Genomic DNA, 11,772 nt, shown 5'->3' with positions numbered 1-11,772 from the left:
CCAAACTGCAAATTTTTTCCTTATTTGACATTTGCATAGTTTATTCATCATTATATCTTTCATTATCAAAAAATTTCCTGTTAATTTGAGTGACTTTTTCCAGGTGTGTTATTCCACCTTAACCCAGGTGACCATACCATAAGACAAGGCATCCTATGATAGTCTAGATCTGAGACTAGACTCTGGTGCTTGTGTACCAGTCATGTAAAGTACAGATGATGCGCAAACTTAAAGGGAGCCTGTTCAAACACAGCTTCTAATATTACCATCTGACTAATATGTGTTTTGTCTTCAAATAGATAGACATGTTTAGAATGCATTGTATTTTTAAATATTTGATTAATACCGGTAGACCTCTTTATACATTCTGTTGTTACATAAACAAGTAAAATCCTAGACATTCCTGCACTTTTGAGTTCTCATCTATTCATTACCAGCTTTTTTTCTTAACATAAAACAATTCAAAGTTTACACTCTCTGAGCTTCTTTATAATTTATTTTAAAATTTAAAAACCAAACAGTGTCTTGAAATCAGATCTTCTCTTTTCCCAGGAAAACTTAGAAACATCAATCTAAAAATTTTGAAAATCAATATATCTATTTACTTCAGTCTGTGTTGTTACATCATTCAAACAGTTGCCATCTAAGATTACTTATTGATGTCAAGGTTGAGCTATGTATATCAAGGTCGAGCTATGTATGTCAATGTGACAAATATGGGCAAGTCAGGCTGGGAGGGTTTGTTTAACACACACAAACCTGAACAGCGTGTTGTCGAGGAACTTCAGGGTGTCTGCAAAATCTTCTCAGCGTCTTGAACAACTGGTTACTTGTGTTGTATAAGTATTGCTCTGAAATAAAAAAACAAACTTAATTCTATTTCATTCCTTTTTAAAATTAACTGGAATAATTTACATTGTGAATATTCATTAAATATTAAACATATTCCCTTTATACAGATATTGACAGATTCTATCTTCTTATATGCTTTATTTTTTTTCAAGCATAATTCTATTTGTGGAAATATCCTTTAAAAAGAAAAATGTACAATGTATCATTTACAGCATATATATGGTATAAAATTTGAAATTAAATTATCATAATTTTTAAGATTTTTAAGGATATCATTATTCTGTGTATAAAACTTCAAAGGCATATGGTTTTTATATTTTCTCTTCTGTTATTTTTATAACATTCTCCTACAAAGCTTCATTTTATCAGAATGTCAGCCCAATTGCAATGCTTGTCTACCATACAACAAAAAATTGTTTAAAAGATAAAATTTTCCTTTAAAAATCTAAATATTTTTCTCTGTATTTTGTTTTATTTTGCACAATATAAAATGCTTTTGAAAAAAAATCATAAAAGGTATAAATACATTGTAGTTTACTAGAATGTGCAAAAACATGCACAATGAAAACTAAAATTGGTCTCCTTAAGGACTGCATATAGCTTCTTATTGAGAGATTGTGGTTGGCTTTGACTTACTTGGGTATATTTCTGGGTAGACTAGACGGTTTGGACAGAGGGGGTAGCATCCACAGTTGACCGCCTCTAACCTATGTCAACAACAATTGTACACATCACCAAGAACAAAACCTGTCAGTGTGTGGAGAATCCAATAGTATCAATACAAAGAGAGATGTACTTAAACAAGAAGAGGTTAAAACATGAATAGGTCACTACATACAAAATCTGACATGGATATCCCAATAAACCGCATTTCTCTTGTCTAAAATAATTAAATGGGGGTCATTTTATTATCACCACTTGCCTTGGTGTGAAGTTTAATGAATGATTAATGAATGAAAATCACATTGCTCACAAGATACCCTTCTGATTGGACAGTGGGTAACTATATCAATGACCTTGGTGACCTTTTGACATAAAATAATAAAGAGGGTCTTCCACTTGTCATAGTACACATTGTCTGTGTAAGACATTTTAGGTTTAACAACCTACGATCCATTGTCCAACTAACAATGCCCCATTTTTGGAATATTAGGGATCATGTACAAAAAGCATAACCTCCCAACTTACATAGAAACTCCAAAAAATTCATGAAGAGCAGTAGATACAGCTACATCAGCGCTCTCCAAGACTTTCAGGAACTTGGCTTTACTGGGCAGGTAGCCCCAGTGTAGAATGTGATCCTGCAGAGTGGCTCTGGAGTTCTCAAATACCTCTGTACAAAAAACAAAGTGTACTACGTGACCATAATCAACAAGACATCGTACGATTTCAAAAAGACGCAAATCATTCTTCGTACGATGGAATAGTATTCATGAAAATGTAATACAAAATGTGTTCTCTTGTTTTTTGAGGTAGATGCCTTGAACTTTTTTTTCACCTGACACCATCAATGAACATTGTGCCATTGTTGCTGTGAAATGGATAGCCGGATTTGTTTGTGTGTTTGTGATTTACCTAGATAATCTGTGAACTGCTCCCCAAGGACAGAGAGATAGAATTGACATCCCTCTCTGTGTAAGTGGATAACAACCTCGAAAAACAGCTCTGGACCCTTGTCGTGTTCCCTGAAATCAATAGGTTGTTTACCACACTTAGTAACAATGCCTCCTCATTTTAAGTACATTAACTATTTTTTTTTAAAAACCAGGACTTAAAATTTTGCTTATTCAGAGATTATGATCCACTTTTTGAGATTTTGTAGATCAGAAGAAAGTTTAGTAGATACATGTATAAATAGCTAGTGAAATTTCCATCTTTTAGCCCAGTGTATTGCCATGGACAAGAGAAGAAGAGAGATTAATTTCCTAGCATAATTGCAAAAAAAATCTCAGATAAGAATTAAATAAAACAATAGGCTCACATCGCTCACCTGAACGATAATTCTTGTATCATTCCATTTTGAAATGTTTAATATTTAATGTGAAACTCTTTAAATATACAGTGAAAAGGAAAACAAGGTCACTCTGACTTTGATCTGAGGATATGATGATATGAAGATGCTTACAGTAAAATAACTAAACATAGCAACTAAACATAGCATTGTATTTCTTGAGAAGATTTTTAAACATTTTTCCTATATACTTCTATGTTAAACATAGCATTGTATTTCTTGAGAAGATTTTTAAACATTTTTCCTATATACTTCTATGTTAAACTTTGCATCCCTCTTGGGACCCCAGTATTGGTCAGTAGTGTGATGTTTTTTAACAATTCAGAATCTACACTATTTGAAGTTGATTGCATTGTTATTCCACAAATTGTAGCAATGTAGTTCTTAAAAAAAAGATTTAAAAATATTTCCTTAAATATTTCTATGTTGAACTAAGAACCCCTCTAGGACCCAATATTGGTCCAGGGGTAACTATTTTAACAATTTAAAATCTTCACTATACATAAAATCTTTGGTGTAACCATTGGTATTTTGAAAAAAAAATTTTAAGACACACACTCTATTTTCACTCTTTTGTAATTATCTTCCTTCTAAAACAGTGACCTTGTTTCACTTTTCTAAAAAGGGTTTTGCCCTTTATTTAAAAAATTTATAACCCCATTCCCATAAGGATGCTTTGTATCAAGTTTGGTTTTATTTAGCCCAAAGGTTGTTAAAAAGAAGTCAAAAATGTGAAAAGTCTACAGACAGATGGATGAAGGACAGACTGACAGATGATAGTCACGAGTTGATAGTCAACAGATGATAGTCAACAGGCGATCACTCGGATCAGTACAGCTCACTTGAACCTTCAATTCAGGTGAGCTAAAATTACTTCAGTTGTATAATTTTACATGGTACATGTACTATGGAATCATTCAACTTCATGGTGGTTCAAGTTTTGTTGAATTCGTGGGTTATTAATTAACATCCTCTACGAATTAATCAATTGGGTTATAAAGTCATATTCCTTATGCTGGTACAAGAGAAAACACAAAATTAGGTCCCCACAAACCTGTAAAATTTCAGCAATCCACAAAAATTGCTTCCTACAAATTTAAATGATTCCACAGTATATTCAATAACATGGTTGTCAAGATATTTACCATCTGTGAGCCCACACAATATGAAGGGGTCTGGTTTTCTGGTCGGAGTGGAGGACTGAAGTATTTTCCTGCCTACAATCTTCTTGTACCACTTGCATTTGTTCACATGAGAGTCTAATATGCTTGTTTGATTGTGAACTTGAATTCTGATTTGATTGATTTTGATAGTATGATTGTTTATGGGAACTCTTAGATTCACAATCCTCACAGCCATAGGTAAATGTTGTTTCTGAGTCTTCAGTTTGATTGGATGATAATCTCTCAGATGATTTAATTTCATTGGACAATGATGTTTCCAAGTCTGATGTTTGATTGGATGATAATCTCCCTGATGATTTAATCTGATTGGACAATGATGTTTCTGTGTCTACTGTTTGATTGGATGATAATCTCCCTGATGATTCAATCTGGTTGGACAATGATGTTTCTGTGTCTATTGTTTGACTGGAAGATAAGCTCTCTGAAGATACAACTTGATTGGACGATGTTTCTGAGTCTAAAGTTTGATTGGCTGATAATCTCTGTGTTACAAGTGAGACCTGATCTGAAAGATTTTTATGTTATCAAATATGAGTAATAACGTTTCTACATATTAAAAGTAGATTCCAAATTATTACAATTGCCTATTGCTGTTCCTTCTTGGTACCTATCAAGAAATCAATATATAAGTCATAATATTTATGCACAGGGGTTAATTTTCTTACCAGGACAGTTCAACACTACTGTATATTGATTGACTATATATCAGGTGAACCTACATGGCCCAAGGAACAAAAATATACTAGTACAGTGGTTTAGGGGTGGGAATCTCAACCATTCTTGGTGGTCATGACCAACCACAGGGCTTATGATCTACATACAATTTGATGCACCTTGACACAATGAACAAGATATATCTGGTTTAGGGGTGGGGATCTTAAAAATGTTTTCAAGATATTTGGTCATTTCCTGTTCTAAGGGGGTCAAGATCACCCCTGGGGATCATGACCCACATTCCATTTGCTGCACCATGACACAAGGAATAAGAATTTATATGGTTTAGAGGTCATTTTTTGATATTGTTCATTTCCAATGACCCCAAGGGCCAGATCTAATATACCCCAAATACTGCCTATAACAGGCAATATATGATTCTGAGGACCCTGTGTTATCATCTCTGATTGTTTCCAAGTTTTAACCATTTACAATAGAGTCTATGATTTTTTCCTTCTGATTCTATGTTAGACCCAACACCCCTTTGACCCCCCAAAAATGTGGTTGGTCAACGCCAAATAAAAAGAACTCAACTCGGTCTTTGAGAAACATGATGAACAAGTACACGTTAAGAAAGAAGAAGAATTTAAGGACTGAACAAACACAATAAGTCTCCAAACTTCATTTGGGAGACTTAATTATCTATTGATTTTTTTCTAAAAATCACATGATACAGACTATGATACAATTATGGTCAGAATAAAAACCTGTAGGGGCAAAGGTAGAAAGAATGGGATTTTTCCACATTCAGATGGGGGGTACGGTGTGGGCGTGTTTAAATTTTACAAAAAAATTTTGTTCAAAAGGTAAGTTTTTCAGCAATTTACACTGAATCTAAGTTTCATTCATTCTTTATTTCCCTCCTAAGAGGGCTCATTTCAATAACATGGCTTGCATGTTTTATACATTGTCAAAACCTTTAAAAATGATTTTTAATAATTTTTGTAAAGACATGTTTATGGATTTTGTTGCTCATACACAATTTAAACATTTTTGGAATATACGAGGGTTGTTCGGAAATTATTGAGACAACTCGAATATTTTCTTTTCTAATTGACGAATGTTGGTGAAAATTGGCATAGACACTGAAGTAACGCCACCAAATAATAAAACAGAGTAATACATGTATTAAAAGAATATTTAATATTTTGTTTACGACGGTAGATAAACAAGTCGGTGGTCGGGGTACCCGGCGCAGCCATGAACTCGGAGATCTAATAGCTTAAACATCTACATTATAAGTGTCCGTAGAATCAACGTTAATGATAAAAGAAATCTAATTAAATGTGTTCATTTTGCTATTCCTTGCGACTAGCTATTGTTTAAGTTTCACTGATGTTCGAGTTGAAATACGGATATGGTGTACATATATTTACCAAACAATAGAAATCTGACAACGACTTTACATTGAATATTGACGTCAAGGCGGCGCATTGAAAACCGTCAAACTGGTGGAAATCTTAAAATAAGACCTTTTAAGGCCACGCAATAGTTATAAAAAACTATACGATGACAAGACAAGGTATAGAGCTTCAGCTCATATTTTTTTCACTGATTGTTTAACTAGAATTAGGCCAAAGGGATTAATTATCAAGTACTTTTGACACACTAACTGTTGTCAACAGTTCTAAAATATATAAAAAATAACTGCAGGAGACATTCAAAGTAATTAGACTCGATTTTTCTCCTAAAAAACAAGAATGAGAGAAAATGTAAATGATGACATCTTGAAATGAAAACAAAAGATGAGAAATAAAGAATAATTCTTATTTCCGTTCGTTTGTAAGGTGTTTAAAACACAGGAGCAATAAGAAGCGTTAAAATGACGCTGCGAAAAGTTTGCGGTTGCGCCGGGTTGCTGGACAAGGCACGTTGGTCGGCTTAACAGGAATGATCTATTCAAGCCATGGACAAGAAACTTTTCACATTGATAATCTTTATCCTTATTTATGTTTTGGTGAAATTTCAAGAGTTCATCTTTTTTACTAAAAGAATAAGAGAAAATATCTCATTAACTTCCGAACAACCCTCGTACATAATAGCACATGGTCAAATATTTCAATGTAGATTCCAAAACTATCTAAAGCAGCTTTCAACATGTAATTAAAAAGGATTTTTAAAAGTTATATTAATTCAATTAAGTTTTAAGAATTTGTGCCCAATCCTTTTGTACAGTATTGTAATAAAATATATTGAAATCATTTGATACAATATTATGTAATACATGTTTCTTATCGAAAATATACTGTTTTGACTTGGTGCCATAACTCTACCTGCTTAATACTAACCTCAAGGGTATAATAGACAATTTATCCATGTATTACACCCCTTTTTGGAGATCTTTGGTTGTTATATCACAAACTCTACATCTAGAAAAAGACAATTTCTTGCCAATGTCAAAATTTAAGAGGGGTAAATATTCTGGTTCCATATTATAATCTGCACCTCCCAATAAAGAAATAGAGACTAGTAAGATTTTATGATGTAGAAATCGGCATGTGACATTCAGTTCCGATGCCTAAATTTGAATTGTTTCTTTGATATTTTCTGTAGGTATATTTAAAAATTATGACTGCATTGTAAGTCCAAGGGAGAAAACTCTGACAAACTTATCATTCATTTTTAATTTCATCATCTGCTAGCGATCACTTAATACTTGTCAGACCAACTTCATGAACACATAATGATGTCATAGATTGCAGCTTTTCAAATACACAAGCCTTTATCAGTCACTACTGATTATTCAGATCACAGGGTCAATTTGCATTAGTTTATAGCTGTTTAAAAGTTGTTGTCAATTAGTGAACTTAAAAAAAAATTTCCAGAGCTTTAAAGAGGATGGTGGTCAATGAATTACCGATCTGATCTCCTTCAAGTCTTAAAATACGATTATTTTTTGTAAACAATATATAAACTTTACTACAACTTTATACAGAGCTCTTCTTACAGAGACTGAAATAGTTAAACAATCACCATGACTATTCCGCCCTGTTAAGTACACTGATAGAACTCACCAGATAGAGGGAAGTAGATAACCTGACATTTTGGTTTGATCTGGTCGGCAATGTTCTTGGGCCTGTAGTCCGGAATTACGTGAAGGAATTTGCCAATTGATGACAGAAAAGAATCCAAGTTGTAGTGAGAGTTGAATACAACCATGTCCGCCACCAAACTTGGGATATAAAGTCAGGGCTGTTTCATTTATAAACTCAGGTATTGAGTAACAGTAATAGAAGATCAAGTCTTATAAATGTACCAATCAGAACACACCTACCATGACAGAATTTGGTTGTAGCCATGTTGAATATCTCTGTCCTTCTTCTCTCTCACTGGATACACCAGCTGGTTTTCATGAAAATATATAATTTTCTTCAGGGAAGCCAGGTCCGGGCGTAGAGCAACCAGCTCTGCTAGATTCAAAACACTGCTGCAGAACAGTACTCTGTAAATTCACCACAAAGCTAACCCTCTAAATAATTGTAGGTATACAATGTACAGACTATCTTTTACTTCAATGTATAATCCAAATGAATATGTATTGCAAACTTTAGAATATCGAAATAAACATGGAATAACTTACTTGTACTTTGTACAAAATGGAATATTTTGTGCCAGATAAAGTGCCGAAACTCTTGATCTCCAGTGCCACTTTTTGGCTGTCATGGTTACTAGGTGGCATTCTGGGATTTCTTTTTGAATCAGGTCAATCAACTGTTTGTGGGACCCACCATAAAATGGTTCAATCAGGAGGTTCTGTGCTTCACATGAGGAACTTGAACTCATTATTCAGCTGCAAGGTAATTTAGTTTTTCACAAACTTTATTTCTACATTTGAAATACCGTACATGTAATCTTTTTAAACATACTACATCTTATACTCTGTCCCGAGTTTTTACTTCCACCACTTTTCACTTGATATTTCGATAATAATAAATACCTTTGTGCTCAAACTACGTTTATCCACTAATATGAAAAATGTCCAGATTATCTGTTTTGAAACGCCCCCTTTACCGCTTCAGGTTTCATTACACATCCCAAAATAGAAAGTCTACGGGGATTTTACATTGCATCAGTCATTTATAAGCCCGGATGATAACGTTGAAAAATTGCGCAAAGTGTCCCGAGTACTTTCAAATGGAGAAAAGATGTAAACAGTTCCCATTTAAATCTCCGTAAGAAATTTGTTTTCGTTCCAGTAAACTTTTATGAGAGAAATGGGATAATTTGTCAATGAAGATATCTTGAACATTTTCCATTTCGTCGATTTCAACTGTAGTTCTTTCACAGGTATGTGTATTTTTATTAAAAATCACCAAAAAGTGATGGAAGCAATAACTTGGGACAGACTATAGTTTCTATACTCTGTCCCGAGGTTTTGCTTCCACCACTTTTTGCCTGATATTTCAATAATAGTAAATACCTTTGTGCTCAAACTACGTTCATCCACTAATATGAAAAATGTCCTGGTTACCTGTTTTGAAACGCCCCCTCTTCTGCTTCAGGTTTCAATACACATCCCAAAATTGAAAGTCTACGGAGATTTTGCATTGCATCAGCCATTAATAAGCCCGGATGATAACGTTAAAAAATTGCGCGAGGTATCCCGAGTACTTCAAAATGGAGAAAAGATGTAAACATATCCCATTATAAATCTCCGTAAGAAAATTGTTTTCGTTCCTGTGAAATTTTATGAGTGAAAAGGGATAATTGTTAAATGAAGATATCATGGATATATTCCCTTTCATCGATTTCAATTGTATTTCTTTCACAGGTTTGTGTATTTTTATTAAAAATCATCAAAAATTGATGGAAGCAATAACTTGGGACAGACTATAGCCTTTGGAATTTACCAATAAATTAAATATGGAAACAAACATCTCCAAGAAACCATATACCTTTGCCATCATAATAACCACATTTACTCGCACTGATTATTTTATTGCTCCTCAAAGATATCATAATGGGAACATTTTTTTATGAATGCATGTGGACCAGAGACATTAATAGCGAGTGCAGCTTGCCGGCGCGCAGCGCCGGCGAGCTCTAAGAACCAGTGTGCGCGGGTAAAAGAACGAGCTAAACCTACAGTTCATCAAACAAATTTTTTTGTCTACGTCCCATAATGCTCTCTAATGTTTTCACCCGTGGTGCTATGCCAAAAATGGCCGACTTTTAACTCGTAATTTACGGTGACTTAAAGTTTGAAGACACGTTTTGAGTACCGCATATGCTTTGGCGAGACTCAAAAGATTTGTTACATGCTTCCATACCTCCGTACTGAGTCGAGAAACGTAAACAAAGACGAACAAAGTCATGGATGACGTCACAGTGCACTCGCGCTATATTTCCCGCGATAAATTTAGAGGTGGATCAAACATCTGAGCAACTGGCTATTTCAGTATAGACTGCGATACCTGCCTCATTGACATAATTATGATTTTGTTTTTAATTTTTTTAATATAGAGATTTTATGAATATATATTAGCAAGAGCCATACTTTACTGTCATATCGATCCATTTTTAAGCTAATTGTGCATGCATGTACAGTAGGCAGGTAAGTATATGAGTAGGGAGGAAATAAACAATAGGACATTTTGAACTAAATAAAAAGGAATAAAATGAAAAAAATAAACAGTTAAAAAATTATGTAGATATTGCATATAGTCAGACCATCAAATTTAAAAGTGGGAAATTACACACCAACAAACAGGAACAGGTCTCTCTCTCTCTCTCTTTCTCTCTCTCTCTCTCTCTCTCTCGGGGTAGGGGGTTGTGCTGTATGTATCATAACCATTAAAATTAGTACCTTTGGCATACTTATTGTAGAGCAATACTCTCTCAAACATTCTTTGACGTTCGTTGATACCTAAATAAAACTATAAGTTGACAATGATGCAAGGTATGTGTAATTCTTGCTGCGCTCGCCAGAACGGTAGCACCGTAAAACATATTATCTCTGATGTGTACTAATTAGAAAATATTAAATAATCCCTTTCACCTTTGATTAAAGACAGCTTCATGCACGACCATAATTGGAACTTGCATAGAATGTGTAGAACATATACACTGACAAATATCTAAGTTTAAAACTTGGCAATCAATCTACACACTACACTTTTCACGATACCTTTTTGTTGCTACTACATTTTCACGCAGGAAGTTCAATATTTGAATTAAAGAAAAAACCAAAAGCGCCATCTTCGTGAAAAATGAATTTCCGAACTATTTACAGTCACGACTGGGAAAACATTTGTGAAAACCGCCCGGACCCCCTTCCTGTCATTTTTTGATATATTTAAATCACGAATATACAAAAAATCACGAATATATAAAAATCATGAGTCCGAAATACATTCTTTCCCAATCCCTCAGCAAGATTCGTCGAGACTGAAAAAACCACGGGCCCTGGAAGTTACTTTTTTATACATGCACATGCAATATATTTACAATAACTTCCAGGGCCCGTGGAAAAAACTAAAAATTGACCGACGGAAGCGAAGAGAGGTACCCCGAAGAGACGTCAGTCAAATTTTCAGTATCGACGAATCTCGCCGAGATTAATTCTTCCCCATAAACATAGTCTTTACTATTCCTTATCTGCATACTCAGTATCATATAGGACATTTAAAATTAGCTTTTTTGTCTTATATACATGTGAGTATTTTAAATGTATGTCCGAAAAAAATGTTATTTTATAAACTTGCATGAAGACAGACATAAATAACATACCTCTGATAAAGAGTAGGTTACATTAGACACAAAAACATGTATGCTTATGTTTAAAGCTGTATGAAAGTCGACTCAAGATGTCTTTATAATATATTTTCCAAATGAAGAAATTTTGGCGCAACATGCCTGGAATACCAGTGCGCCCAACTACACCTAAAACTATAATAGTTCATGCAATTGCATGTACATGTATTTCTCGCATTATCACCGGTGTGAGATCGGTTTGTCCGGTGTGAGACAGCAGTGTGAGATTTTTCTGTTTTACACTGTGTATTACTACGC

At 34.1% G+C, this 11,772-nt stretch overlaps 1 protein-coding gene across 3 annotated transcripts; it reads right to left on the bottom strand.

Moving 5' to 3' along the window:
* Positions 1-478: 478 nt before the first annotated feature.
* LOC105324231 (tRNA-queuosine alpha-mannosyltransferase) lies at positions 479-10,987 on the bottom strand. Of its 3 annotated transcripts, none has more exons than XM_011423280.4 (10): positions 10,889-10,987; positions 8,342-8,551; positions 8,036-8,203; positions 7,776-7,933; positions 4,009-4,552; positions 2,428-2,537; positions 2,041-2,185; positions 1,489-1,559; positions 760-851; positions 479-572 (listed from the first exon to the last, which is right to left on the bottom strand). In XM_011423280.4, exons 2-10 carry the CDS (start codon positions 8,542-8,544, stop codon positions 507-509), a joined length of 1,557 nt encoding a protein of 518 aa, XP_011421582.3. In that variant the 5' UTR covers positions 8,545-8,551; positions 10,889-10,987; the 3' UTR covers positions 479-506. The 3 variants fall into 3 exon arrangements, 2 of the variants coding, with proteins under 2 accessions (XP_011421582.3, XP_011421581.3); XM_011423279.4 differs by having other exon boundaries at positions 10,760-10,922; XR_010713776.1 differs by lacking the exon at positions 1,489-1,559 and having other exon boundaries at positions 10,760-10,923.
* Between the last annotated feature and the right edge of the window lie 785 nt (positions 10,988-11,772).

The sequence above is a fragment of the Magallana gigas genome, chromosome 5 (assembly GCF_963853765.1).
Source record: "Magallana gigas chromosome 5, xbMagGiga1.1, whole genome shotgun sequence".
In the NCBI taxonomy this organism is placed as follows: domain Eukaryota; kingdom Metazoa; phylum Mollusca; class Bivalvia; order Ostreida; family Ostreidae; genus Magallana; species Magallana gigas.
Note: the sequence above shows the minus strand (reverse complement) of the source record. Positions and strands in the feature narration are given on the sequence as shown.

Excerpts from the sequence above, each read along its gene's own strand:
- LOC105324231 (XM_011423280.4), bottom strand. The coding sequence starts at position 8,544 with ATGAGTTCAAGTTCCTCATGTGAAGCACAGAACCTCCTGATTGAACCA. Across the intron at positions 4,553-7,775 it reads TATCTACTTCCCTCTATCTG|ATCAGGTCTCACTTGTAACA; the intron begins GTGAGTTCTATC and ends AAAATCTTTCAG. Across the intron at positions 2,538-4,008 it reads ATTGTGTGGGCTCACAGATG|GGAACACGACAAGGGTCCAG; the intron begins GTAAATATCTTG and ends TATTGATTTCAG.